Genomic DNA, 27,487 nt, shown 5'->3' on the forward strand with positions numbered 1-27,487 from the left:
CAGTATCACCTCGTCTTGCCTGTTGTCCCATATGATTCTAATTCAAGGTAAGATGGAGAATATTTTAGCATATTGATATTACTTTAGTAGTACATTATGATTTTTAATTCTGGGACTAGAAGTGTGACATGCTGAAGACCAAAGTAAAAATAATGTTAAAAAACTCTTCTGAATTAATTATTTTAAATCACTTTCATTAGTCATATAAGAATGATACTATTAGTCATATCTATCTTTGCGTGTGTGTCTCAGTGTTCCTCTGTAAGCTGTTTTGTACAGGAATTCTCACTTACACAGTACTTTGTTACATTACTTATTGAATCAGGGTACCCGCGGTCATGGAAAACTTGGAAAAGTTTTGGAATTTTAAAATAAATTTTCCAGGCCCTGGATAACTTTTGGAATTCTTGGATAGAGAGGAAAAGTTTTGGAAACTAGCCTTGTTCATTTTTGTTTCCTGCTTTGTTCCGCAATGCGCTAACATAAATGTATGAGCGGAAGTCAATAGTTAACTACCTTATACAAATACTGTTCTATCTACTTTGGTTTTACAGAGTTGTGGGTTTTGGAAAAGCTTCTTATGGTACTGGAAAAGTTTTGGAAAAGTCATGGAAATTTATTCTGCCAGAATTGGGGGAACCCTGTTGAATAGACCAATGTGATAATAGTAATAAACTCCAGGCTTGTTTTCCTCGTGCTGAACATGTTGCACATACTTATTTCTTGTTCCTGTTCCTCGCTGGACCTGTCTGACTGTCACACCCGGTGCGTCCAATCTTCCTGTGTGCCACGTCCCCTCGTTTAGCCTCGTGTGGAATCCCCATGTCATCAGATGTTTTGAGTTGTTTTCATTAGTCCTGTGTATTTAAGTCCACGTCTAAGTATGTTTCCCTAGTCCTGTCATTGTATTGTCAATGACGTCTCATTGTGAAGTCTTGTAACCTGTTTACCTTATATGCCTCTCCGTCTCCCAATTAATGTCCTCTTTCCCCAATCCTGCGTCTCCTTCGCCTGCTTCCCTAGTCTGTGCCCCACTCGTTGTGACAGAGGGGACGTGGCACACGGGAGGAGCAGACGAGCTGATTTAATTAATAACAAATTATTATAATTTTATGGATAATTAGCCTTCAAATTAAAATGTAAAATTTATTTTTGCATATGTTTTGAATTTCCATAACACAACAGAGAAAAAGCCTCAAAAGTTTTAGTTATACACTAAAATTTTGGAACTTAAATTTACAAAAAATGGTTTTCTCGATTTTGTGCTCACTTCAGATTTTCCACTCAGATCCTTTTTCTTTGCCTGTTCATGTTATTTGTCAAATGTAGCCAATATCAGATTCCAGTGTGAACTGGCCACAGTCCTGCAGTGACCTGCATGTGTAGAAGAACAATAACATGCAACCAGCTTTTAATGGAGCAGTAGCCGCTAGCTCTGTATTGGGGGTGTTGTGTGTTAATGCGGAATCGGAGTCAGAAGTGCAGTGTAACAAATCATTTTGACTTACTGTTGTTTCAGTGTACTATTTTGAGTGTATTTAGTTTGAGTGCATTGAAGTTGTTATGCAATGTAAAAAAAAAACAAAACGTGTTGTCATGATCCGATCATTCGCTCCTTCCGTGTGCCACGCCCCCTCGTTAACCCTGTGTGGATTCCCCGTGTTTACCAGCTATTCCTGATTGTTGTCATTAGTTCATTGTATTTAGTCCGCATTTCCGTTTGTTTCCCCAGTCTGGTCATTGTATTGTCAATGCGTTATTGCCTACCTTTACGTCTGATTAAACCCCGTGTTCCCTGATTCCTGGCTTCCTGCTTGTTTGTCTGCGCTCTGGGCGCGTACACTGTGACAGAGTGACCAGACTCCCTAAATCAAGACCAGTACTTCGCCGGCGTACGAGCTGAGGGACGATCTTCCCGGGATTCCAAGGATGATCCCGGCGAATTTTGCGTTCTGCAATCCCAGCCTGTACTGGCCAGATGCTGACTGGCGACCGAAGCCGGCCCCCGAGGTGCCTGACCTCGCAGCAACAGCGCATGGAGGAAGACGGAGACGGAGAAACAGATGGGAAGACGCGCAGGAGGTCTGTCTGGGGGGCGTCTCTCTTTCCGCCGCTTGCCCTGCTGAGCGCTGGGAGAATCCCCGTCCGACCCTCCACCCGGTGGTGTTCGCCGCTTCGCCTGAGCAGACGCCCAAAGCCCGTCCGCCCGCCGCTTCGCTGCCTAAGCCCGCAGCCTGTCCCTTCATCGGGACGCGCCTGGCCCTTAAAGGGGCCAGGTCCATTAAGGACACTATCCCGTGGGTTCCGCGGTTTCTGAAGCGGGCAGCGCCCCCCGTGGTTCCTGAGCCAGTCTCCCGGAAGGGGAGGGGACACCTGCGCTGGGTTCCGCCCGGCTGCGGTTTCCCTGGCTGTGGCTCGGCGGTCGCCTGCGGCCCCCCTGGCTTCGGCTCGGCGGTCGCCTCCGGTCCCGCCCACGGAGCTTCATCAGCTGGCTGCGGTCTTGCCTTCGGCGCCTTGTCGGCTGGCTGCGGGTCTTGCGTCTCTGGCTCGGCGGTCGCTTACGCCTTGGCCATCAGTGGCTGCGCCTTCGACTGCCGCGGCTGCTGCTCCCTCCTCCCCTTCGCCTGTGTCCCCTTCGCACTCCTCCTTGCCTCCTCCGTTGCTCCCTTCGCCTTCCTCCTCCTCACCTTCGGCCTTCCCTCCTTCTCCCTCCTCGCAGTCGCCAGTGGCCTCTGCGGCTTCCGCCACTCGCCTGCCGGGGTTCCCTCCAGCTCCCCATTTCCCCCTGCCCCTTGCCTCCTTGCCCCCTGCCTTTGTGCCCCCTGTGTTTACCCCCTGTCCCTCTGTGCCTTTCGGTCCCTTTGTGCTCCCTGTGTCTGCTCTTCGTCTTCATGTTTCTCCCTCATTCGCTCCTGGTCCCTTTGTTCCTCCTGTTGGTGTTTCTCCTGTGTCTCCTGTGTTGTTGCCCCTGTGCCGGTTTTCTTTTCCCGTTGTTTGTCGGTGGTTGTCTGAGTTGCTGTCTCTGTGTCTGTTCTGCATGTCTGTCTTGTTCCCTGTGCCCCATTGAGTTTTGCTTTTGTTTTCCAGGTTCTGTGTCCCTGGTCCCGTTCCTCCGCTCCCCTGGGGCGTGCCCGGTGTGCGCGCCTTTGGGGGGGGTGTTCTGTCACACCCCGATCGTGCCGATCCTCCTGTGCCACGCCCCCCTCGTTAACCTCATGTGGATTCCCAGTGTTTATCAGCTGTTTTGAGTTGTCTTTGTTAGTTAGGTGCATTTAAGTCCACGTCAGAGTTTATTTCCCTAGTCCTGTCATTGTGGTGTTATGCCGTTTTCAGTCCTGTCTGCCTCTCTGAATGTCAATTAAAACCCTTACTTACTCGGCACGGTCATGACAAGTGGTGTTTAGAAAAAAAAATTATTACTGCGCTGCCTTAAAATTTTAAGTTGACTTACATTTGGCCACCTCACAATCACCTGTGGCATAAAAGTAAATACCTCCAGTCCTGGGGAAAATCATAAAACAGTGAGAATTTACTGTTAAAAAGCTGTTTCAGTTACTAGTCTTGGATGATATGTAATACATGCGGAAAGGTGCTAGGCCAGTTTATACTCTACACTGGCAACACTTACGCCTGCTGTCGCTGCACTAGCAGTGTTGCTGCTGACACTTGCACGTGTTCTTTACGTCAGTCTGGAGGATTAAAAGTTACATCCTCCAGGGGCAGTGTAAGAACATCAGCTTGGTTGGCTCGTTTGTTTCCGGTCATTCAGTATCTCGTGCTAGTTAATATTTCATACTTAGAATTAGTGGTGTGCGATACTACAAGATTTGGTATCGATGCGATACCAAGTAAATACAGGGAAAGTATCGCCGATACGATACTGATACTAATTAATAATTAAGGTAGATGCATCATCAAATTGCTAAAGCTTAATTAATTTTCATTACCTTTAAGTGTTTTTGTGATTTTTTTTGATTAATTAGGTAAAACCCAGGACAGAATTTGGGCAAAGTTTATAAGTAAATAAATACTGTAGTGTAGGGTGACCAAGCGTCCTCTTTTGCCTGGACATGTCCACTTTTTACGTCCTGTCCGGGGCGTCCTGGCGGGTTTTATAAATTCACGAAAATGTCCGGTTTTTCATTGGACCATTACGCGTGTACGTAAATTGACTGGCGTTTTGCACACAATACTAGGGTACTACTTTTTTAATAATAATAATAATAATAATACATTTTATTTAAAAGCGCCTTTCAAGACACTCAAGGACACTGTACACAACAAATGATAAAAAAAAACAAACATAAGAGCAAACAATTTACAAAATCTATATAAAACAATCCAAATTAAAAAGATAGAATAAAAGAAAGGTTATGTTGGAAAAGCAAATTTAAACAAGTGAGTTTTGAGCCTAGATTTAAAAAGAGAAAGAGAAGTAATGTTTCTAATGTCTGGAGGAAGCGAATTCCAGAGGCGGGGAGCAGAGCAGCAGAAAGCTCTGCTCCCCATGGTGGCAAGACGGTGAGAAGGGACAGAGAGAAGAAGAGAGGAAGAGGATCTGAGGCAGCGTGATGGAGTGGAGACCTGAACCAAATCAGACAAATATGGAGGGGAGAGGCGGTGGATGGCCTTAAATGTATACAGAAGGATTTTGAAGTTGATGCGATCTTTAACCGGGAGCCAGTGAAGCTGCTGCAAAACAGGGGTGATGTGGTGGATAGAAGGGGTCTTGGTGATAATACGAGCAGCAGAGTTCTGGACAAGTTGTAGCTTATGGATGGATTTCTTAGGGAGACCAAATAAAAGTGAATTACAGTAATCGATCCGGGAAGTGACAAGGCTGCGCGACGTAATTACCAGGAGGCTGCCTTGTGGGCAGGTCTGCGCCGCGCGCGCAAACACACAGACACAGACAGGGAGCAGTGCAGACAGGGATCAGAGCAGAGAGCGGAGCAGTATAGCAGGGAAAATGCCGAAGCGTAAGTGCAGCTTCACTGATGAACTGCAAAGAAAATTTCCCACATACCGTCCTGGTCGGGACAAGTGGGAGGTGGAGTGCACTGTGTGCAAAGCTGGTACATATGTCTCGGTATCCAATAAAGGGGGTGGGGATCTGAAAGCCCAAATGGACACCGAGAAACATAAAAAGGCTGTGCGAGGTGAGAGTTCATCTGCAAAGTTGACAGAGTTTTTTGTCAGACGAGGAAAAACAGAGGATGATGTAAATGCAGCAGAAGGTGCAATGGCTTTTCATACAGTGAAACATCACAACAGTTACAGGTCCATGGATTGCACCAGTACTTTGCTTAAAAAGGCATTTCCTGACTCTGACATTGCAAAAAAGTTTAGTAGTGCTCGCACCAAGACGGAAGCCATCGTCAATGGTGCTATAGCCCCCGACTCTGTTGAAATCACTCATGAAGCACTCAAAGAAATCCAGTGCTGTGGTGTTTCCACAGGCGGGAGTAACCACGGAGCAGTGAAAATATTCCCAGTCATAATCCAGTATTTTGACTGGAAGAAGGGTGGCATGCAAACAAAATTGATTGAAGTTAAAGACACACCCAATGAGACAGCAGAAACCATTGCAAAATATCTCACAGAAACCCTGGCAAAAAACAATCTGTCGGAAAAATGCATTACATTTACTGGAGACAATTGCAACACAAATTTTGGAGGAATCAGACGTGATGAAGTTGGAAAGAATGTGTTTGCAAATTTGAAGAGTTTGCTGCAAAACAAGACTCTGATCGGTGTGGGTTGCCCAGCACACATACTGAATAATTGTGCACACCATGGGGCAGGCACAATAGAAATTGACATTGATTACAGAAGGATGCTCTCTCACAGCAAGACAAGGTGGCTGTCATTGTTCCCAAGCATTGAGAGGATGTTACAGATGTTTCCAGCTTTAAAGGCATATTTTCTGTCTCAGCAAAAGCCACCCATAGCACTCAAGAGTTTTTTTGAAAATGATTTTGCTGAAATCTACCTTTGGCACATGCACACACTCATGTCTGTGTTCCACACCCACATTCAAGAAATGGAACAGGAGAACATGTCCATTATGGAAGTGAAGAAGATATTAAACAATATACATACCATTCTTCTTCAACGCAAGAGCAACAACTTCATGTTAAGGGACTACTGGCACTTGACAAAGGCTGTGACCAGTTCTGTGCAGATGTGCATGGCATGTACAGTGCATGTCTGGAGTATCTGGAGAAGTGGATGACTCCCATGGAAGAATTCTCAACATTCATGTGGATGGATCTGAGTGAGCCACCAAACTGGAATGATGTGGAGGCATGCATCAATTACCTTGGAGAGAAGGGGGTGGCAGTTGATGATGTTAAGTGTTTTGACCAGGTCACCAATCTGAGGAAATTCACAGAAACGTGCAACCATGATGAGGAGTTCAGTGGCCTGCAGGTACACCAGAAGTGGACCAAATATTTTGAAAAGGCAAAAAGCATTGCATGTTACTCAGAGCTACTGACAATTGCACAGTTTGTCTTTGCACTTCCCTCTCACAATGCAAATGTTGAGAGGGTTTTTTCACTAATGCAAAACCAGTGGACCAAGGAGAGGAACCAGCTCTCCGTAGAGTCACTAAAGGGGATTCTACTAGTTCAGTACAACTTCAAAGACATGTCTTGAAAAGACTTTCATGCTTATTTGTTAAGCTATCGAAAACTGCTAGGAAAGATCAGCTCTACAGCAAAATATGGATGGGCTGACAAGGATGAAGAAGAGAAGCAGGATGAAGAAGAAAACTAAAGATGAAAAGTCTAGATTCTTTTTGTTAAAGTTTTTTTGTCTTTGAGAGACTGTTCTGTTATTTATTTTATTACATTTAAGAGATATATTGTTGAAGCTGGAACAGAATAGTTCATATTTAGAACAATATTTAATTATTTATTTGAAGAGTCTAAGAGAGCTATTATTTTGTTATAAGTTTTTACAGATTTCATTTTATTTTATTACAGAGGTTAATTCTGCACCATTGAAGTATAATAAATAATGTTCATCAACCACCAAAAAGCTTGTCTGAATTCGTCTGGAGGCCGTGCCGATCGTCCTCTTTTTTGGAAATCAAAATATAGTCACCCTACTGTAGTGCGATGGTACCGGCCGGCAGCGCGGCATGTTGGACTGATGCCAGCTTGTAAATAGTTCTCAGTAATCGCTTGTGTGATTATAAATGTGCTGTGTGTTATATCATGTATAGTGGTTAATGTTTATTGTTGTATGTAGTGTGTGTGTGTGTATGTGTGCGTGCGCCCACCGTGTATATGAGGAGTAAACGGGGCGACGTGCACGGTGAGCAGTGCCGGTGTGTGGGTTGTAGTAGTACGGGTGTAATAAACGGCATCTGATGATTAAACCCCGAACTATCCCTGCTGTTTAATTATTGCGAGCATGACTCAGCGACCCACTATTATAATACTTTATTATAAATATTATAGTGTGTGTGTGTGCGCCCGCGCCTGTTTGCTAGCCTGGCGCCGCTGAGTCAGCCGGGAGCGGCAATTGAGAGCAGCAGCGCGAACACAGACAGCCGCAGTGCATTCGGGAGAGAGATCGAAACTGAATTATCGATCTCATTAAACTGGTATTGATCAATATCAATACCAACATTATTATCGATATTATTGATACTTAGATCGATCCGCCCACCACTACTTAGAACTGCAGCCTCACGATACTGGAAAAACTATTTTTTGCTATAAATATTAAAATATTTCTAAAGCAAAAAGGAGTTCAAAATGGATGGAGGTCTATGAGGGATTTAAACAGTAAGGATGAAAATGATTATGATTGGCTCGGAGAATGCATGCAGGGCTCATGCAAAAGTAGTGGCAGTAAACTTTAATTGTGAAATTAATATTATGTCCATTAACTGTTGTTGGCTGTATTAGTTTCTTTTGGTTGGGCCAGTTTGATTTTATTTGTCAGTCCAAAAGTACAATGTATCGGCCTCCTTGTAATTTAATTAGATTTGATTTGTACATTTACTCATTAAAATGTTGGGCAAACTCAAAAGCTCTATTGTAATCAGTTTTTTTAATTGGAAGGAAGAAATATTTTTTACAATACAGTGACCTATTGGTACAGTACAGTTTTGTATTTGCACTGTATTTTTCTCCAATCCACGGCTCTGTGTCTGTATATGAAAGGTTGGTTAACATCCACAGAAGTGTGGCTGCGAGATATTACAACCTTTGGTGCAATGAACTGCATTCAGTACTTGTAGTGGGGAAAAACAGGTGCCGGTACTCCCCTTTATTATTCAGTACTACGTGCAGGTACTCCCTTCGTTATTCAGTACTACGTGTAGATACTCCGTTTGTTATTCCGTACCAGGTATCAGTACCCCCTTGTTATTCAGTACTACGTACAAGTATTCCCCTTGTTATTACACGTCAGGTGCCGGTACTCCGTTTGTGTATTAATATGATGTGAGAGGGATATAGGGCCCTCGAAGGAACAAACCAGCACGCTTAGTGTTATACTCGTCAGAAAATAATAAATTTAAGGATCCAGACGAACGGTTACCTTTTCTTTATTTCTCCTTACTTTTTAGAACACACCACTCTTTCTCCTGCACCCCCTATTGTTCTGGAGAGTGCAGTCAATATCACAGTCCACAGTATTAGTGTCTACTGTATCTCAGCTGCATCCCGCATGAGTCTTAAAACACAACATCCCCCCCCATAACTCACAGAAACACTACTACCTTAGTATTAACTAGTAACTCTCTTTTCTATACTCATAACCTTCCTCTACGGAATACATGAGTGTATAATGCAGCTAAAGGTAAATCCAATGTAACTGAACAGTCTTTTAAGGAGTCACAACTGCCAAGTGGTTATATTGTACTATTGTAATTAAACAAAGCATATACAATGTTCGTGATAGTCAGAACTTTTTTTACCACACACATATAATATATATATGGTATCGATCTGCCTGCAACCTTTACATGTCTTCATGTTTTAAAGTCAAATCTATTTCATTACGTAGTCTTTTGTCCAACTGGGTAAGTGCCTTTCTCTACGATGGACAGTTTGTCCTGTATCAGACAGTGTTGGACTGTTGGTTTCCTCTGCTGTATCAGCCGGCTGCGACTCCTTTACTCCCTCTGGGCAGAGAGACAGGCGTGCTGAATTCCACCTTTTCCCGTCGCTCAAGATGAAGGTCCTCTGCCCAGTCTGTCGCCGCACAGTCATTGGGTCAGCGAACTGTCTCTCTCCCTTTACCAGGCTGATCGGCTTGCGCACCCGTACATTATCCCCAACTGCAGCTTTGAAAGGTTTTGCACCTCTCTTGGTGTCTGTGTATCATTTACTCTTCTTCTGCTGCCAGGCAACTCTAGCCCTAAGTTGACCATACTTCTCTCCATCCTCAGGCGGTGGTAGAACATTAAACTTTGTCCGCATTAGTCTGCCCTTCAGAAGCTGAAAAGGGGAAACGGCAGTTGTCGCATGGGCTGTGGCACGGTAGCTCTGAAGCATCTCAGTAACTGTCGACTTCCATGGCAGGTGAGCTACCTGTGCTGCTTGAATACAGTCTTTTAGTACTCGGTTAAACCGTTCAACGCATCCATTCGACTGAGGGTGGTAGACACTCGTTCTGATGTGCTTTATGCCCCTTTCTTCCAGGAACTCAGCAAAGGCATAAGAAGTGAACTGTGGGCCATTATCTGTTGTAATGGCACAGGGGTTCCCTTCACACGAAAAAACGGAAGTTAAGAACGCGATGACAGTGGCTGTAGTTGCAGTTGCAGCAAATGCTACTTCAGGCCATTTACGGAAATAGTCATTGAGAGTGATTGCAAATCAGCAGTCATGGGCCCCCAGTTCAAACGGACCTTCAATGTCAACAGCCACATGCTGAAACGGACCCCCCAGAAACTCAACAGGCTGCAATGGGGCAAGAGAGGTTTTAGTAGTTTTGTCACATGATTGACAGGTCGTGCATGATGACAGAACTGTGCGGACTAAATCGTCCATGTGCAGCAACCAGTACAGCTCTCTGAGGCCTTGTTTCGTGCGAACTATGCCCTGGTGACCTTCATGAGCCAGATGTTCTATCTTCTCCTGAAGGTACTTGGGGACCACCAGGCGTGTTCCTCTGAAGACCAGTGGCGACTCAACTGCAAGTTCATATCTAACTACAAAATATGGCTGAATATCATTTGGGAGAGACTTACTCACCTTAGGCCACCCTGAACTAATGACCTGTCGCAGTTGTGCCAGCGCAGGACAATGTTCACATTCAGCTTTAAAATCCGCAAATGGCAGTGCAGCAAGGAGGGGAGAGATCTCAGCTATTTCTGTGAATAGATCTTGCTCAAGATCTGCAGCAGAGCTGGATGTGAGAAGGGGAATACGTGAAAGGTAGTCTGCCATAACATTCTGTCTACCTGGGCGGTACTGCACATCGTATTGTAAACACATCAGCTGAGCCGACCATCGTGTGATCCTCATGCCAGCTCTGTTCATGCCTTTGGTATTGAGGAGGGTGGTGAGAGCTTGGTGGTCAGTTCGAAGTGTGAATCTGTGTCCCCATACACAGGCTAAAGCCTCTTTTTCTGTAGTAGAATACTTCCTCTCTGCAGCTGATAGTGTACGGGAAGCAAAGGCCACAATGCGTTCAATATGGCCTGCGTGCAGTTGGGTCAGGACAGCTCCCAACCCGTAGTCAGAGGCATCTGTTGTTATGAAAGTAGGTAATTTAGGGTCATAGATACAGTAGCAAGTGCAGGGCTTTTCAGGGGCAGTGTTTTAAGTTTAATGAAGCTTTTATCTGCGGCATCATTCCATCGTAACTCAGCCTGTGGACCTGCTCTAATCAACTGTCATAGGGGCTCCACGAGTGTAGCATAGTGTAGTTTGGTAGAAACTTGCTGAACCAGGAAGTTAAACCCAGGAAGGAGCGTAATGCTGGCATGTTATTAGGCACAGGAGCTTCAACTATAGCAGTCAGATGATCTGGAGTTGGGTGCAGGCCTTCCTTAGAAATGACATGCCCCAGAAATGTAACGTCTGTTTGACCAAAAGAACTTTTGTCAAAATTTATTTGAAGGCCGGCATCCCTAAGACACTCGAGGACCACTTGCAGGTGCTTGTCATGTGTGGCCTTTGAGTCTCTATATACTATTATGTCATCTAAGTAGTTCTGTACTCCAGGCAGATCTTTCAGTAATGTCTGCATCATTTTCTGGAAAGCCAGAGCACAGAGCACACTTCTCTCATTTGACCGAAGCAGCTGGACAGTTTTTACCATTAGCCAAATGCCTGGTGGATCCACATCTGAAGCATTTACGTTGCTGCTGAGTAATGTTCACCGGTTTGCTTTGGTGCCGGTCCAACGCCGGTGATTTAGCTGGGTGCACTACTCTTCTCCCTCGAAAACGTGTGTTCTGCGTTCCAATAGCATGAACCTGTGCAGTCGGGACGGTCCTGGCTGACGAAAGCAGCGCGGCATTTTTAAACGGTGCCTCGACCTGCTCTGCGATCCTCTGAGCCTTGTCCAGTGTGAGATCATCCTACAGTAATAACTTATCCTTCACCGCAGTGAGATAAGAGTTTGATATTAACTGATCTCGTATCATCTCACTTTCCATTTGTCCAAAATCGCAGGATGTAGCAAAAGCTCTTAAAGCAGCCACATACTGGGACACAGTTTCATCAGCTCGCTGCACACGTTGCCGGAATATGTGCCTGCATGCAACTACGTTAACTTTCAGAACAAAGTGCTTCTCGAGAGCGGTCATGGCTTCCGGACCCAGGCAGTGTAGCAAAACCGCACGTCTCCTAGCATCTGGCTGTGCGTCTCCCGTGGCATTTATTACTAGCATGTAGTTGTCGAAAATCTTTCGCCACGTAAGAAACGGTATCGGTGGCTCACCAGCATGAGAAAGAAAGGGTGACGGTAAAATGCGGATTCCGCCAGATTCCGCCAGACATAAACAAAAGAGCCTTCGAGGAGCTCAGCAATGCGCTCCACGTCACGTCAGCTGCAGACACACCTCGAACGCACCCCGTGATTAGGTAACGTCGTATGGGTTTCTTTCTATGCCACGTGATCTGTCTATGCGGCGTGCGTCATTTGCGACACGTCTGTTTATAAACATAAAATCCATTGTTTGTAAACAGTCCGCATTTTACCCTCACCCCTTGCGCAATGCCTCCCCATCCTCCTGAAGACAAGATAAGTGTCCCGCATACTTATCCTCCCCTTGCCCTGAGGACGATCCCACATTCCGACCCCACGCTCTCTCCTGAAACCAAGATAAGCATTCCGTATTTCATGAGACACAAGTTATTTGTGAAAAAAAAGTTGTACAGGTGAGCGGTAAAACCAGCATGTTGGTGCAGTTCAATAATATTCTGGGGGAATCATGGACGATGAATCTGAATTTCAGGATGATTAGTCCATACATGATCAGAATTAATCCACAATCACAATTTATAGTAAAAGGATTAATTCCATGCCACGTGGGCGACGTAATCGTCTGCGAATTCATCCTAATACACCTTGTTATACGTACAGCACCAGGTGCTAGTACAGTACTTACTTTGTTATTCTGTTCCAGGTGCCAGTGCTTTCAGTAGACAGAGGTGCTGCTACTGTGTACCTGTGAGTACTGATCCACTTCAAGCACTGAATACATTGATAGAAAAATGTATACTTTCAATTCCAACGTGCCTATCCAATACTGAGGGAACATGCAAATATAAATATGATGAGTAATGAAGCCAACAAGTGCCAAAAATTCAAAGAACAAGGTCATTTTAAACTGGGAGGAAGACGGGAGCAGGGTATTCTGGGTAACGTAGTCTGATAACACTAGTCTGTGACAAATACAGTCCTTCAGAGCACATAGTTGAAAAGGTGCTTAAAAGCGCTCATGTCAATGGCTACACACTTTTTTGACTTAAGCACACGGTAGAATATGGCCCATACTTATTAGTCCAAATACTCAATGGACATCTCTGCCTGTGATTATAAACTGCCTATGTTCAAGTAAAAGCTGACCAGTTTGCTTTGATTGAAAGACATTACAGCTGGTAAACTGACTTTTGAATATAAAGCTAACATTACTTTTGGTTTTTATTACAGAGTCAGACTGTGATGCACAGGAAATGGTTTCTTTCCAGCCATAATCATCTAAGCAATGGCTCACCATTCCCATGGAGAGGTTTGGCTATAACGTCTCAGCATATGATGCATGTTGTCTGTAAAACCTGACACTGAAATGCAGGAAAGCTTAAGATGAGTAACTATTTTCAGCTGAAGGTTGCTGAAAATATCAGACAAACAGCTCACTCTCCACAGCGCTCTTCCTCAGGCTACTTCCTTACCATACCGCACTGCACCAAATGTTACAGACGTACTGTAACAGAACAGAATAACTTAGCAGACAAAAAGCTCACTCTCCGCAGTGCTCTTCCTCAGGCTACTGTTTTGTTTTTGATCTTACTGTTTTAATCTGTGCCTCACAGCAAGAAGGTCCTGGGTTCGATCGCAGGTCCTTTCTGTGTGGAGTTTGCACACTCTCCCCATGTCCGAGGGGGTTTCCGCCTGGGGTTCCGGTTTCCTCTCACGGTCCAAAAGTATGCAGGGCAGGTTGATTGGCGAGTCTAAATTGGCCCAGTAAATGTGTGTATGTGTGTGTGTAGGTGTATGTGTGTGTGTGTGTGTGTGTGTGACCTGCGGTGTGTTGGCACCTGCCCAGGGTTGGTTCCTGCCTGCACCCCTTTTTCCTGGGATAGGCTCCGGCCCCCCCGCAACCCCAGTTGGGATTAAACGGTTTCGGTGATGGATGGATGGATGGATGTTTGGGTCTTAAACTATTTTTATTGCTATTTAAATTGCACAGATCTCTCTTTTAACAGAGATTTTAAACATCAGTTGACTAACGTGGTTAAATATAGGTTTAATAATAATGCAGAAAATAAACACACACTTATAATAATGAAAGAACCACAGCAGGTGTCTCCAGCAGCCACATAAGACTATGAGCAGGAAACCTGCCTTCTGTTAACTGAAAGGTCAGTGCATGTGTAGGAGTGACCATGTATGAGTTTGTGAGGTCTGATGGACTCATCTCCGACATTCTGCAGACCCAGACCTCGCTCACCGACCTCTTGGAGGATTACCTGGAGGAGCTCGATGATGAAGAGCTGAAGAAGTTTAAATCGAAACTGAGTCGCACAAAATATAAAGAGTTAAAGCCCCTTTCCAGGGCTCAGATGAAGGACTTGGATAGAACAGACCTCGCCGACAAGATGATAAGTTCCTACAGTGAAGTTGATGCTCTCAATGTCATGCTTGAAATCTTGAAGAAGATGAACCTGAATGATCTTGCTCAGAGACTGAATGAAGACCTGCAGCAGGGTAATCATATGTTTAACCTTTCTTCTTTTTTCTCTAAATTGTAACCTTTTTAATCTCTTGAAAAATTAACATATTGTATAGGATTATATGGGAAATGATGAACAGTTTGTTAGATACTGATGTTGGAGACAGAAATGAATCTGAAATTCTTCCTTGTTTCAGGTGCCCAAGCAGGAAGTGAGCTGGGTGACAAATTGGAGCAGAGTAAGAGCTGTATGCTGTTCTGTAGTTTACACTTTGCTTTTAGCAAGCAAGCCCACTCCTCCTTTTTCTATACTGTTATCATGCCCGGGGAGGGGGAGAGTTTTTGGTTCCTCACCTTCGTTGTCGACTGATTATCTTTTTTTTAATTTCTTTTTCATCTCTCTTCCGTGTTTTTGAATTATTCTACATAAATGATGCAGGAATATATCCCAACATGCCCATGTAAAGCACCTTGGACTCAATAGTGAAGGGCAGTACAGGAAAATGCCAGGGGCACCGTCCATTGAAAAGGGGTAAAAATTAAAGTTTTGACTTTGGATATTTTTTGCTTTGCCCGGCCCCCCCCTCCCCTCCGTATCACACACTGTAGGCGTCTTTAAGTGACGTTGATATGATTGATAAGTGTGTGATACGATTAATGGTATCTAATTCAAACAGACACTATCATGTCAGAAAGACCAAAGCCCTCCGGTGCCCAGGAAGGAAAACGAGGAAGAGGAGAGGAGGAAAAATGGGAAAAAGACAGAGGTAATAATCACTAATCAGAGTATTTACCGTGTTACTGTCTGTGGTCCGTGGAGCAGAGTGTTACTAGCTTACCTTGGATAATTCGACATTTGCTAATTTAAAAAATAGCTAGAATTAACGTCAGTTACTCCCAACGTAAATTCATTAGGGAAAGTTGGAAATACTTTTCAGGTGTTTGGGATTGGGAATAACCTACAGCATCATTTTCAGAAATACACTTTATCTTTAAAGTGTCCGGAACTGCTGTACAGATATCTGGGGCTTCAGGAAAAATATGTATGATGTTAATTTTAAAGTTTCTTTGAAACAAATAGTGAAAAAGTCTGTGCGTGGTGTTTACCCACAATGTGATAAAAATCTCTTATTCTGACTTTGTGGAGTCCATTTTTTTGGTCCCCACTACGGGGAACTTCAATATTATGTCTGAATCTATGACTGCAATTGAAAAACTAAAAATACTGTATCAAAAGTCTCTTATTTTCTTTGGTAACTTATTGTTAAGGTTAAGGTTAGGGCTGGGTAGGAGCTAAGGTCGTCATGTTGAGATTAGTGTTGTGTGTTTTAATCCTCCTACTACACTGGTCAGGATCATGTTGAGAATTAGTGCATTTTCCTCTCATTTTTCTTCAGGGGAGCTCATATTCAGCACAATGAAATCTACCCTGAAGCAGAAATTTGAGTGTGTATTTGAAGGGAAAGCTAAGGGAGGACAGCCAACACTTCTCAGTGAGATTTACACAGAACTCTACATAACTGAAGGTGGGACTGGGGGAGTCAATGATGAACATGAAGTAAGACAGATTGAAACGGCACCCAAGGAAAGGCGAACAGAAGATACTACAGTCAAGTGCAATAATATATTTAAACCCTTATGTGGGCGTGAGACACCTATCAGAACTGTACTCACTAAAGGGGTGGCAGGTATTGGAAAAACAGTCTCTGTGCAGAAATTTATTCTCGACTGGGTAGAAGGAAAAGCAAACCAGGATGTTCACTTCATATTTGCTCTTCCTTTCCGGGACCTGAATTTGATTAAGGATGAATACAGTCTGATTGAACTGCTTCACCGCTTTATTCCAGAACTGAAATCACTTGAATCCACTGAGCTGGTCAGGTACAAAGTCTTGTTCATCTTTGATGGTCTGGATGAATGTCGCCTTCCTCTAGATTTTCAGAACAATGAGAGCTGGTTTGATGAAACAACGAAAATGTCACTGGATATGCTGTTGACTAACCTCATTAAGGGGAATCTGCTTCCATCCGCTCTCCTCTGGATAACCTCCCGGCCAGCAGCAGCCAATCAGATACCTCCTGAGTGCCTCCACCGGGTGACAGAGATACGAGGGTTCAGTGATGCCCAGAAGGAGGAGTATTTCAGGAGGAGATTCAGTGATCAGAGCCTGGCCAGCAGGATTATCACACATGTGAAATCATCAAGGAGCCTCTTCATCATGTGCCACATACCTGTGTTCTGCTGGATTTTAGCCACTGTGCTTAAGAAACTTTTTAGTGAGACTGACAGGGGAGAAATTCCAAGGACTCTGACTGAAATGTACACACACTTCCTGATCTTTCAGGGAAGTTTAAAAAAAGACAAGTATATGAAAAACTATGAAACTAAACTTAATGAATACAACAAGGAATTCCTTTTAAAACTTGGTAAACTGGCTTTTGACAACCTTGAAAAAGGCAATCTCATATTTTATGAGCAAGATCTGACAAAGAATGACATCGATGTCACTGAAGCTTCAGTTTACTCTGGAGTGTGCACAGAAGTCTTTAAGGAGGAATATGGATTGTATCAGGAGAAGGTGTACTGCTTTGTGCATCTGAGCATCCAGGAGTATCTTGCTGCTTTATATGTGTTTCTGTCAAACTCATCAGCTGATCTGCTGAAGACTGCAGTGGATCAGGCATTAGAGAGCAAGAATGGACACTTGGACCTCTACCTCCGCTTCCTCCTGGGCCTCTCAACAGACTCCAGTCAGACGCTGTTACAAAAACTACTCGGTCAGACAAGAATCAGCTCACATACCATTAAGGAAACAGACCAATGTATCCATCCAACCAATTTCTGTACCCCTGTGTCCTATTCAGGGCCGTGGAAGTTCAAAGATTATCCCCAAAGCTATGAGTGCATGGCAGAGAATGATGCAGGATGGGGTGCCAACCCATCGCCGGCCAAATACATCAAGTGGAAAATCAAGAAGAATTTATCTCCAGAAAGGACCATTAATCTGTTCCACTGTCTGACTGAGCTGGGTGACAATTCTCTAGTAGAGGAAGTAGAAGGATACCTGAATTCAGGAAGCCTTTCAGCAGAAGACCTCTCACCTGCACAGTACTCAGCTCTGGCCTTTGTGATGCTGATGTCAGATGAGGAGCTGGATGTGTTTGATTTGAAGAAATTTATCAGATCAGATTATGAGCACTGGAGGCTGCTGCCTGTGGTCAAGAACTCCAGGACGGCTCTGTAAGTGACGTGGGGATGGGAAATCATGTCTGGTCTGGCAGTAATACATGAATATTGTTTGAAATGTCTGATGAATAGTATTCTTTTGATAATCTCGACTACAGCTGTTTCTATAGCAGTAGCTAATCTGGACCATAGACTTTATAATGACTGAAGGTAGTGATGTAGTAACAAACAAAAAAGTGACATTTCCGTTCCCATCCAGTCTGCCTTCTGATCACAGGCACAGCATCCTAACCTGCTATAGAAACAGTGAGGGCTCTTTATCCACAGGGTGTATAAGTGGTATGTGAGTGTTATCGTTAGCAGGTGTGTTAATGTGATGGAGCCCAGAGCTGGGAGCTTCTGTATGACTGCTGTCTCTGGCAGCTCGCTATCGCCCTCTGCTGGCCTTAGCTGCTCCTGGCTGAGGATTTTTTTTTCACCATGACAGTCTGGAAGCCAGATTTTATATTGACTGAAGTTAGTGATGTAGTAAAGCAACATGTTTTCCATGACTGTCCTTTGAGTGACAAACAGCCTAGAGCCAGAATTTCACAGAATGTTCAGACTCTAAGTGGAAGGCCACCGGTTCAGATATCCTGGCCGGCAGAGTGATGTCATTCCTGGATCCTTCAGCAAGGCCCTTAATGCCAATCACTGCAGGGGCGCTGGATGCTGGCCAACCCTGCGCTGTGACCCCAAACTTCCTCTCACCTGTGTGTGTCTGTGTGTCTCGTAGAGAGAAAATGGGATGGGTGAAAATACAATTTTCCCATGGGGATGAATGAAGTTTCACTGTTCATAAATATTTATTTTAAATGAATGTTCCTTTTAAAAGCATATCTGAAAGGGTTGGTAGTCTGACAATTAGGGTATTGGTGATTTCATAAGTTCCCAAGTAGAGAAATACAGAAAAAAGGATCTCACTCACAGGATCAGGAATTCAGGTGTCATTTAAAAAGCATAAATTCCTTTGGACATCATTCAAATCCCACATAAACACACACACACACATATCCCAGGCAGGAACTGAACCCGAAACCCTAGATGGTCGGCTGTAGTGCTGATCACTGAGCTACAGCGCTGCTCAGAGCTTTATGAAAATAACAACAAACAAACAACAAACAAATTTATTTTTGTATAGTGCATTATCACAACATTACATCGTCTCAAAGCGCTTTACAGCATCCCCACCCAAAGCCCCCAGTGAGTAAGCCATAGACGACAGTGGCAAGGAAAAACTCCCTAGAAGGAAGAAACCTTGGGAGGGACCAGACTCAAAGGGGGAGCCCATCCTCCAGGGGCCGGCAGGGAGAGTCAAATACAGTTAAATCTGAAACACAAACGGGGAGCAGGGGGGAGATGACAAGCCGGTGCCACTGCTCCCTCCAATCGCCAGGCAGCCAGAAGGCAGGGAGCGGGTCATACAAGGAAGATGACACAGGCAGAACGGCGAGCTGGATGCACGGATGTCATTGGTAGTGGCGACGTCACATGTTGCAGGATGTGCTGGACATCTTGATAGATTGAGGTCTCCAGGCAGCACCCCCCAGGAGGAGTAGAGGAAATAAATGCAATTAGTCAAAGTAAGGGAGACTATAGGCAGTGCTAAAAGGTAGTTGAGTGCAATATGAGTGCAAAATACTTATGCAGATATTCAGTCTCAGGGTAACTGGGCCTTTAAGATAATTAAACAGCAGGTTGGAGTTGGCTACAGAGTTTCAAGGACAATGAAACAACAAATTAACTAATAAATTTTAATGAACCCGTGGCTGAATGGATTTTAGAGCATATTCACACTCATGCCCTCATTCAAACTGGCTCTGGAAGATAATGTAATATAACACATACATAACATTATTGGGAATATGGTCTGTATGACTTATGAAAATGTACAGTTTGAATAAAACTTTTAACGTATGACAGACTTACCCACTGTCAATGATTATATGACTGCAGAAAATGACCAAAATACACAGTAAACTCAGGAGAACCTGTTTTGTGCCAACAGCTGCTCATTTGATCCAGTTCCTGGATATTCTGCACACAAAACTTTCCAGGATATTTTTGCTTTGAAATGAAAATGTTCACTGTATTCTTCATGACAGGGAACATGATGACCATCAGAGAATTGGCCAAAATTAAAAATGTACCATATTTAATCACTTTTCTAACTGTGGCGATTTAGCATGGTGTTGTGTTTAGCTACTAATTCTCTTTGAACTGTATTCTGTGCCTCTTGTTATGCTGAAAAAAAGTTTGGATATTTTGTATCACTATGATCACTGTTGTGTAGGATATATACTGGTCTGTGTGTGTATAATAACACGGCTCCTTTTGCAGGTTGAACAGCTGTAATCTCAGAGGGAAATGCTGTGAGGCGCTGGCTTCAACTCTCAGATCAAACTCCTCACCCCTGAGAGAGCTGGACCTGTGTGACAATGACCTGCAGGATTCAGGAGTGAAGCTGCTCTCTGCAGGACTGGGGGATTCACACTGTAAACTGGAGATACTGAGGTCAGTATTACTGGGTATCCCACACTGTAAACTGGATATACTGAGGTCAGTATTACTGGTTATCCAACTCTGTAAACTGGAGATACTGAGGTCATTATTACCGGGTATCTCACGCTGTAAACTGGAGATACTGAGGTCAGTATTACCGGGTATCCCACGCTGTAAACTGGAGATACTGAGGTCAATATTACCGGGTATCCCACGCTGTAAACTGGTGATACTGAGGTCAGTATTACCGGGTATCCCACGCTGTAAACTGGGGATACTGAGGTCAGTATTACCGGGTATCCCACGCTGTAAACTGGGGATACTGAGGTCAGTATTACCGGGTATCCCACGCTGTAAACTGGGGATACTGAGGTCAGTATTACCGGGTATCCCACGCTGTAAACTGGGGATACTGAGGTCAGTATTACCGGGTATCCCACGCTGTAAACTGGGGATACTGAGGTCAGTATTACCGGGTATCCCACGCTGTAAACTGGGGATACTGAGGTCAGTATTACCGGGTATCCCACGCTGTAAACTAGGGATACTGAGGTCAGTAATACTGGGTATCCCACGCTGTAAACTGGGGATACTGAGGTCAATATTACCAGGTATCCGACACTGTAAAGAAGTGTTTCTGTGACGTTTATGAGGCAAAAGTCAATCTTAATATTTTGTTACACTGTGTATTAGAGTAAATACCTGGGGTGGACTTTTCACTGTTTCATATAGAACATTCTGGGCCTTCAAAATACTGTGAAGCTGTGAAACTAATTAAAGTGGATATTCATATGATCGAGGCTAACATGAGATAGCTGACAGATACAGAAACTCCTAAGCTAACACAAGGTGCTCATTCATACCTATTTTTAATCACATTGTGCAGCAGCAGTTATTGGTCCACATTCCCTAAAGGTTACAAGGTCACACTCTGTATGGTTTACATCAGCTTCTGGTTACATCATCTTAATGGCGTCCTAATGATTACATTCTCTATGTGTTATACAGTACCATATAATATTCCATATGGACACCCCCAAAGGGGCGGTCTTTATTTTAAGGGGATAAGGGGAGGCAGTCCCTTCTGGGTGGTCATCCTCCAGGCTGTCTGTGTTCAGAGAGAGAGAGAGAGACGACAAGCAGGCTGCTCACCGGTCACCCTCCCCCCCCTGCCCATGATGCAGGCTCTGAGCCGTGCTGGGGGAGGCGATCCTGCCCCCTCCATGGGGCTATTATCAGCTGTCAGCTGCCTCCTGTTGACATTCCTAACTCCCTCACGGGTGGTTCTGCAGTTGACCGTGGGGATCTTATGGTTTCTGTCCGGCGCTGTGGTGCTGATCGTCGTCTTTGGGATTTAGCCGACTTTCCTGCCCCTGTGGCGTCACTCCAGGGCCTCATCCTCTCTGCCATCAGAGCTCTTCTTGTGGCAGAACTGTGGATGAGGGAGTCCAGTTCTAAGTTTCATGCAGAGGGTCACTGTCACTGGATGGTTTAATTTTGAACTGAGCTGATTATTCATGTCTGTTATTATACAGTCAGTGAGGCTAAAAGGTGAGCTTCAGTGAACAGTGTGTGGGGGCCGCAGGAACAGAGGCACACAGGCAGACCTGGGTGCAGAATAATGCCCCCAAATGGCAGCTTTTTATCAGGAACAGGGAGAGCAGGGATGGAGGAAAAGGGGGAGGTACTGAAGTGGTGTTTGGTCTGGGGGGGTCCAGGCCAGTCGCTGGTCCCAGTCAGGCTGTGGCTTTGGGCACGTCAGTACTGGCATTTTGATTGGTCGCTGCCACCTGTATTTTGTCCGAAATTGTGTGATTTCCTTTCTGCAGACTGGCAGGCTGTAGAGTCACAGAAGAAGGCTGTTCTTCCCTGGCTTCAGCTCTGAGGTCAAACCCCTCACACCTGAGAGAGCTGGATCTGAGCTACAATCACCCAGGAGACTCAGGAGTGAAGCTGCTCTCTGCTGTACTGGAGGATCCCAGCTGTAAACTGGAGAAGCTTAAGTGAGTACAGAATGAACATTTTATGTCAGTTCAAGTCAAGTTTGTATATGTAGCACATGTTCATACACCAAGGTCATTCAAAGTGCTTTACAGAAAATATAAGAAATAAAATGCATAAAGTAAAAGCAGACAAAGTAAAAGTGTAGGAATAAAAACGAATAGAGCCCAGTCCCTCCCCAGGAGTTTGGTTCCAGACCCCGAGTCGTGTGTCAGCAGTCAAACCATGTTAGAAATAATTAAGGAGTAAAGCTGGAAACCAATAATTCTTAGCACACAATTTGTATTGGTTAGCAGAGCTAATAGATGAAGAAAAGCTAAACACACAGGACTTAACTGTGTTTGGTTTAACAAAAGTAAATACAGTGGACACCAATCAACACTGGGGTGATTGTTCATATGCTTTTTATATACTGTACAAATAAGTCATTGTTTTTAAAAAAATCTTTTCTGTGATAGCTGTGATGGCTCACATTACTGTAATATACAGTACATCTATGCAAAAAGTGGTTTTATAAGTATTTTATTTTCCTAAGGGTGGACCGTTGTGAACTCACAGAGAAATGCTGTGAGGCGCTGGCTTCAGCTCTCAGATCAAACTCCTCACCCCTGAGAGAGCTGGACCTGAGTGACAATGATTTGCAGGATTCAGGAGTGAAGCTGCTCTCTGCTGGGCTGGGAGATTCACACAGTAAAGTGGAGATACTGAGGTCAGTATTACTGGGTATCCCACAGTGTAAACTGGAAATACTGAGGTCAGTATTACTGGGTATTCCACGCTGTAAACTGGGGATTCTGAGTGAGTATTACTGGGTATTCCACACTGTAAACTGGAGAAACTGAGGTTAGTCATTTTTATCAGGTCAAATAGTAAATTGGTCTTTCAAAATCACAGGTACTTGACAGTACAACTGAGATAGTATGAGATTATATTATTTATTGGAGAGTATTTGTCTGTCTCTCTGCAGGCTCTCAGGCTGTAGAGTCACAGAAGAAGGTTCTTCTTCCCTGGCTTCAGCTCTGAGGTCAAACCCCTCACACCTGGGAGAGCTGGATCTGAGCTACAATCACCCAGGAGACTCAGGAGTGAAGCTGCTCTCTGCTGTACTGGAGGATCCCAGCTGTAAACTGGAGAAGCTGAAGTGAGTACAGAGTGTATGCCTGACTGCTACAAATACTTATGCATGTATGTGAAGAAGAGGCACTAGTAAATAAATGCATACAGCTGTACTATGTTATGGCTTAATTGTTAGGGAAGCGCACTTGTAATTGAAAGATTGCTGGATGGAATGCCCGACCAGCAAGGCACTTCTGAGGTACTCTGAGCAAGGTAGCGCCCCCAAGCACTGCTCCCTGGGTGCTGAGTTAACTGCCCCCTGCTATGTCATGATGTCACATATGGGTTAAATGCAGAGGACACATTTTGTTGTTGTGTTGTGGTGTGTCAACAATAACCACTGATCATTAAGTTAATTCTAAATTCTTTTCCTATAGTGTGGACCACAGTGGAGAGTGCAGGACCAGACCAGGCTTACAGAAATGTAAGTGTTTTTGCATGTTTTTATTAATAATACCATTAATACTATGTTATGGTTGTATTCACACAATTGTTGTGATGAGTGTGACTTTTTGTACTGTGTGTAGATGGATTTCCATGTTTGTATTTAGGTGAGTTTCTGTGTGTGTGACAGTTTAGACAGAATCCAAAGGGAGAAAACAAAACAGACAAAACATCCAGGACCATAACCGCTTAATCCCAACTGGGGTCAGAGGGGGGACCGGAGCCTATCCTGGGAACAAGGGGCACAGGCGGGAACCAACCCTGGGCAGGTGCCAGCACACCACAATGCACACACACACACACACAGCCAATTTAGCCTTGCAAATCAGCCTGACCCGGGACCAAACCCAGGACCTTTGAGGAGGATCTCCATTTTGGGACCAGAAATCACATGACTTCCACTCCTGGGTCAGACATGACGTTATGCAGACTTCAGAAACAGAGCTGAAGTATAGGATAGAGATACTATTATTATTGATAATAATTATTATAGTATTATTATAATCATCCATATAATTATATATGTACATATATATGTGTCTGTATAATATTAAACATTATTACAGCATTTTATATATAATTATAGCATTATATAAGTATTAGTATTACAGATAATAAATCATAATAATGTATTATAATAAGATAGAATAGGATATTATTATTATTATTATTATTATATTGTCATCTCCACTAGGATTATATCGCATCACTTAACGCGGAATCACATGACTTCCACAATAGCGTGGAGATGACGTCGGCGCAACATCAGGAAGTAGCTTTAATAATCCAGTAATACCAAGTTCTCTTTAGGAGCGTCGTGTCCGGGCCAGGAGCGGAGTTTCCTGGAGTTTCCATGTAAACAAACATCTGGCGGAGTCTGCAGCCAGATGGAATCAGTTCATGCTCCATAATTCTCTCTCTTCTAATCTGGCACTGATGCTGGACTCTCTCCTTAGTCTGCGTGTAACACTGCTGTGAAGAGGCGTGCGGTTCGAAGGAAGGTTATATTTTAAAGTAAAGACACTTTTAGTATTAATCTCTGGTGCCGTTTTGTGGTAAATATGCTTGTGGTGAATGTGTCTGATGAATGTCGCTGCTTTGTAATTTTATTTACCCGTAATTAAGCTGTTAGTTTATCTTGTGCAGCATTTTGGCGGCTCTTCCCGCCGGTGTCACGCTCCGTCCGACATTTCCTGAGCTATTTCATAAACTTCAGTTCCCGTTTCGTTAGGGGAAGCTGTGCTGTTTTTATATTGCACAGATAAATACAGTACAGGCTAAATGTAAGTGATAAAATGGCGGAGATTCCGGTCTTCCTGATTAGCGGCTCTTCCTCCTGCCTACAGACTCCTGCCAGCTGACACTGGACCCCAACGCAGCAAACAGACTCCTGTCTCTGTCAGAGGGGAACAGGAAGGTGACACGGGGGGCAGAGCAGCCATATCCTGATCATCCAAAGAGATTTGACCGCAGCCCCCAAGTTCTGTGCAGAGAGAGTCTGACTGGCCGCTGTTACTGGGAGGCTGAGTGGGATGGAGATGAAGCCCGGATAGGAGTGACTTATAAAGGAATCAGGAGGAAAGGAGATGGTGATGACTGTGTGCTTGGAGCCAATGACAAGTCATGGATTTTGTGCTGTTATCCTGACAGCTACTCTGTCTGGCACAATAATAAACAGACTATCATACCCATATGGCCCTCAGGCCCCTACAGAGTAGGAGTGTATCTGGACTGGGGGGCTGGTGCTCTGTCCTTCTTCAGCATCTCCTATGATGGACTGACCCTCCTGCACAGATTCACCTCCTCATTCACTGAGCCCCTTTATGCAGGGTTTTTTGTTTACAAAAACTCCTCAGTGTCGCTGTGACATGTTTCTGATTCTCCTAGCAAAAATGTAAAATCTCTGCTTTTTAATCTTTATAATCCTTTTTACTCTGAAATGTATGATTGACAAAAATAAATGCCTGTGTTCAGTGAGTTGAATAAACATGAAAAATAACAGTTTTTTTCTCTGATTAAATTGGTATGGAGTTAATTTTGTGCCAAAAGTATATAGTGCATATTGCACAGTAAAGTAAAAGTATATTGCACCAACATCATAAGTGGTTATATTGCACTTGTTTGTAAAACTAGAAGGTGGAGCGTTTGATGACTCTGTGACAAAGCCAAGAAATGACAAGAAAGTTAAAAAGTATTTTGTTTAATCCACCAGGACAACACGTATACAGCATGCTGTCCTAGCAATGTGATTTTGTTGTAAAAAAATATTGGAGTATTTATAAAGCAAAAAGGAGTTCATAAATTTCTCACAAACCCATCTAATAGTGATTTAAACAGCAAGGATGATAATGATTATGATTTTCTCAGAAAATGCGTGCAGCACTCATTCAAAAGCAGTGGAGGTAAACTTTAAACTGATTTTTAAACATATATTAGACAATCTATAAAAGGAATAATAGTTAAAATTGCAAAGCTACTGTAGCTATGTTTTTTTTTCTATGACATAGTGAAAATGTTTTAGCGAAACTTAAACTCCCTGAACTGTAATGTTCATTAAGAACTGATGGTAAGAAAATACCTGATCTTAATCTTGCTTACTATCGATGTAAGAAATGCATGTGCATGCCAAGGTATGTTGGTATTAATATTGCAAATTGTCCAGCCCTATAGTATACTACAGCCTTTTTTCTAATTTGGTACAAAATACCCCACTTTGCGCTGTGATGTCATTTGGCACCAGTACCAGTTTTTACGCCAGTGGAAAAGCAGCATCTTCAAGTACAGTACCAAAGTTACAGTACCTGGTGCAGTGGCAAAGCACCCTAAGACTGCGGAATGCCTTTCCTGCCTGACTTTGCCGCCTGCCGGCGATGAGAAGGTGGAGACTGAATTGGAGTTTGTCGCTATGTTGTCATCTGCTTTGTCTGCTCTCTCCCCAGATAAGTTCACTTCTGCCTCTGCTTCCTGCCCTGAGCAGTCAGCGTTTCACACAGATATCAGAGGGTCGGCCCCCTTCAAAGCGCATATATGTTCAGAGGCTCCCGTCTCACTGCACTACACCTTGGTGGGGCTGGTTCATGAAGGCCACCAAGCTATAGTGAGAACAAAGCAACGTCTCCGTGAAATATATCACATCACTTTAACCTATTTGAGGGCGGAGTCTGGCATTATTTGGTCTGGTTCCAGCGCAGGGCCAGTCTGACATGCTTTCAGCACAGCAGTATGTGCACACATACGGTCCGACTCGGGGATCTATGCCAAACTTTCCTGCAAGGGACGTCTTCATCATAATGTTATTTTTTGAGAAAGTATTAGTTTTAACATCTACAATAGAAAAGTGCTTACACAAATAGCATTGCTTCAAAGGCATTTGAAATAGCAATTACTTTGAAAATGTATATAAGTCTAAGGAACTATGAGACATGCAGTTTTTGAACTGAACCTTCCCATTTAGTCGCATCAGTTACTAAAACAAACAAAACAAAATAAACAAATAGGCAGTTAAATATTTGGTAAACAGTAATGTCAAATTGGAATGATGATTGAGACATCAGTTGGACTCTATGGCAGAGACTTGAGACTTAACTGTGATTCTAATCTTGTGAACATCTCTGGAAAGCTCTGGTGAAAAGCTGCTGATTGTGCCAGTCTTCAGATAAAACTGCTGCGCCCTCTGCTGCTCCACTCCAGAGCCATGGGAGCAGAGAGGTATCGATGTGCTCGGCCCCTTTGAGACGGCTGCTTGGGATTGCCGGTGTGTCAAGACACTAACAGACTACCACAGCAAGTGGCCTGAGGAAGCCTTCACGGCCTCCCCTACCGCTG

At 43.9% G+C, this 27,487-nt stretch overlaps 1 protein-coding gene across 5 annotated transcripts; it reads left to right on the forward strand.

Annotated features, from left to right (window-relative positions):
- Window positions 1-25,663, forward strand: LOC111843172 (protein NLRC3-like). Of its 5 annotated transcripts, none has more exons than XM_072703511.1 (14): window positions 3-47; window positions 1,852-2,082; window positions 3,088-12,648; window positions 13,132-13,210; window positions 14,136-14,409; window positions 14,572-14,622; window positions 15,052-15,141; window positions 15,772-17,614; window positions 19,940-20,113; window positions 21,931-22,104; window positions 22,638-22,811; window positions 23,070-23,243; window positions 23,596-23,642; window positions 25,009-25,663. In XM_072703511.1, exons 4-14 carry the CDS (start codon window positions 13,187-13,189, stop codon window positions 25,527-25,529), a joined length of 3,546 nt encoding a protein of 1,181 aa, XP_072559612.1. In that variant the 5' UTR covers window positions 3-47; window positions 1,852-2,082; window positions 3,088-12,648; window positions 13,132-13,186; the 3' UTR covers window positions 25,530-25,663. The 5 variants fall into 5 exon arrangements, with proteins under 5 accessions (XP_072559614.1, XP_072559613.1, XP_072559612.1 ...); XM_072703514.1 differs by having other exon boundaries at window positions 12,605-12,648; XM_072703513.1 differs by lacking the exon at window positions 1,852-2,082 and having other exon boundaries at window positions 1-47; window positions 12,605-12,648.
- Window positions 25,664-27,487: the final 1,824 nt, after the last annotated feature.

Source organism: Paramormyrops kingsleyae, chromosome 20 (genome assembly GCF_048594095.1).
Source record: "Paramormyrops kingsleyae isolate MSU_618 chromosome 20, PKINGS_0.4, whole genome shotgun sequence".
Taxonomy (NCBI): domain Eukaryota; kingdom Metazoa; phylum Chordata; class Actinopteri; order Osteoglossiformes; family Mormyridae; genus Paramormyrops; species Paramormyrops kingsleyae.

Bases quoted from the DNA above. Each gene is read 5' to 3' on its own strand.
- LOC111843172 (XM_072703513.1), top strand. From the start codon at position 13,187: ATGGCTCACCATTCCCATGGAGAG. The intron at 22,105-22,637 runs GTGAGTACAGAA...TATTTTCCTAAG, and splicing joins TGTAAACTGGAGAAGCTTAA to GGTGGACCGTTGTGAACTCA. The intron at 23,244-23,595 runs GTGAGTACAGAG...CTTTTCCTATAG, and splicing joins TGTAAACTGGAGAAGCTGAA to TGTGGACCACAGTGGAGAGT.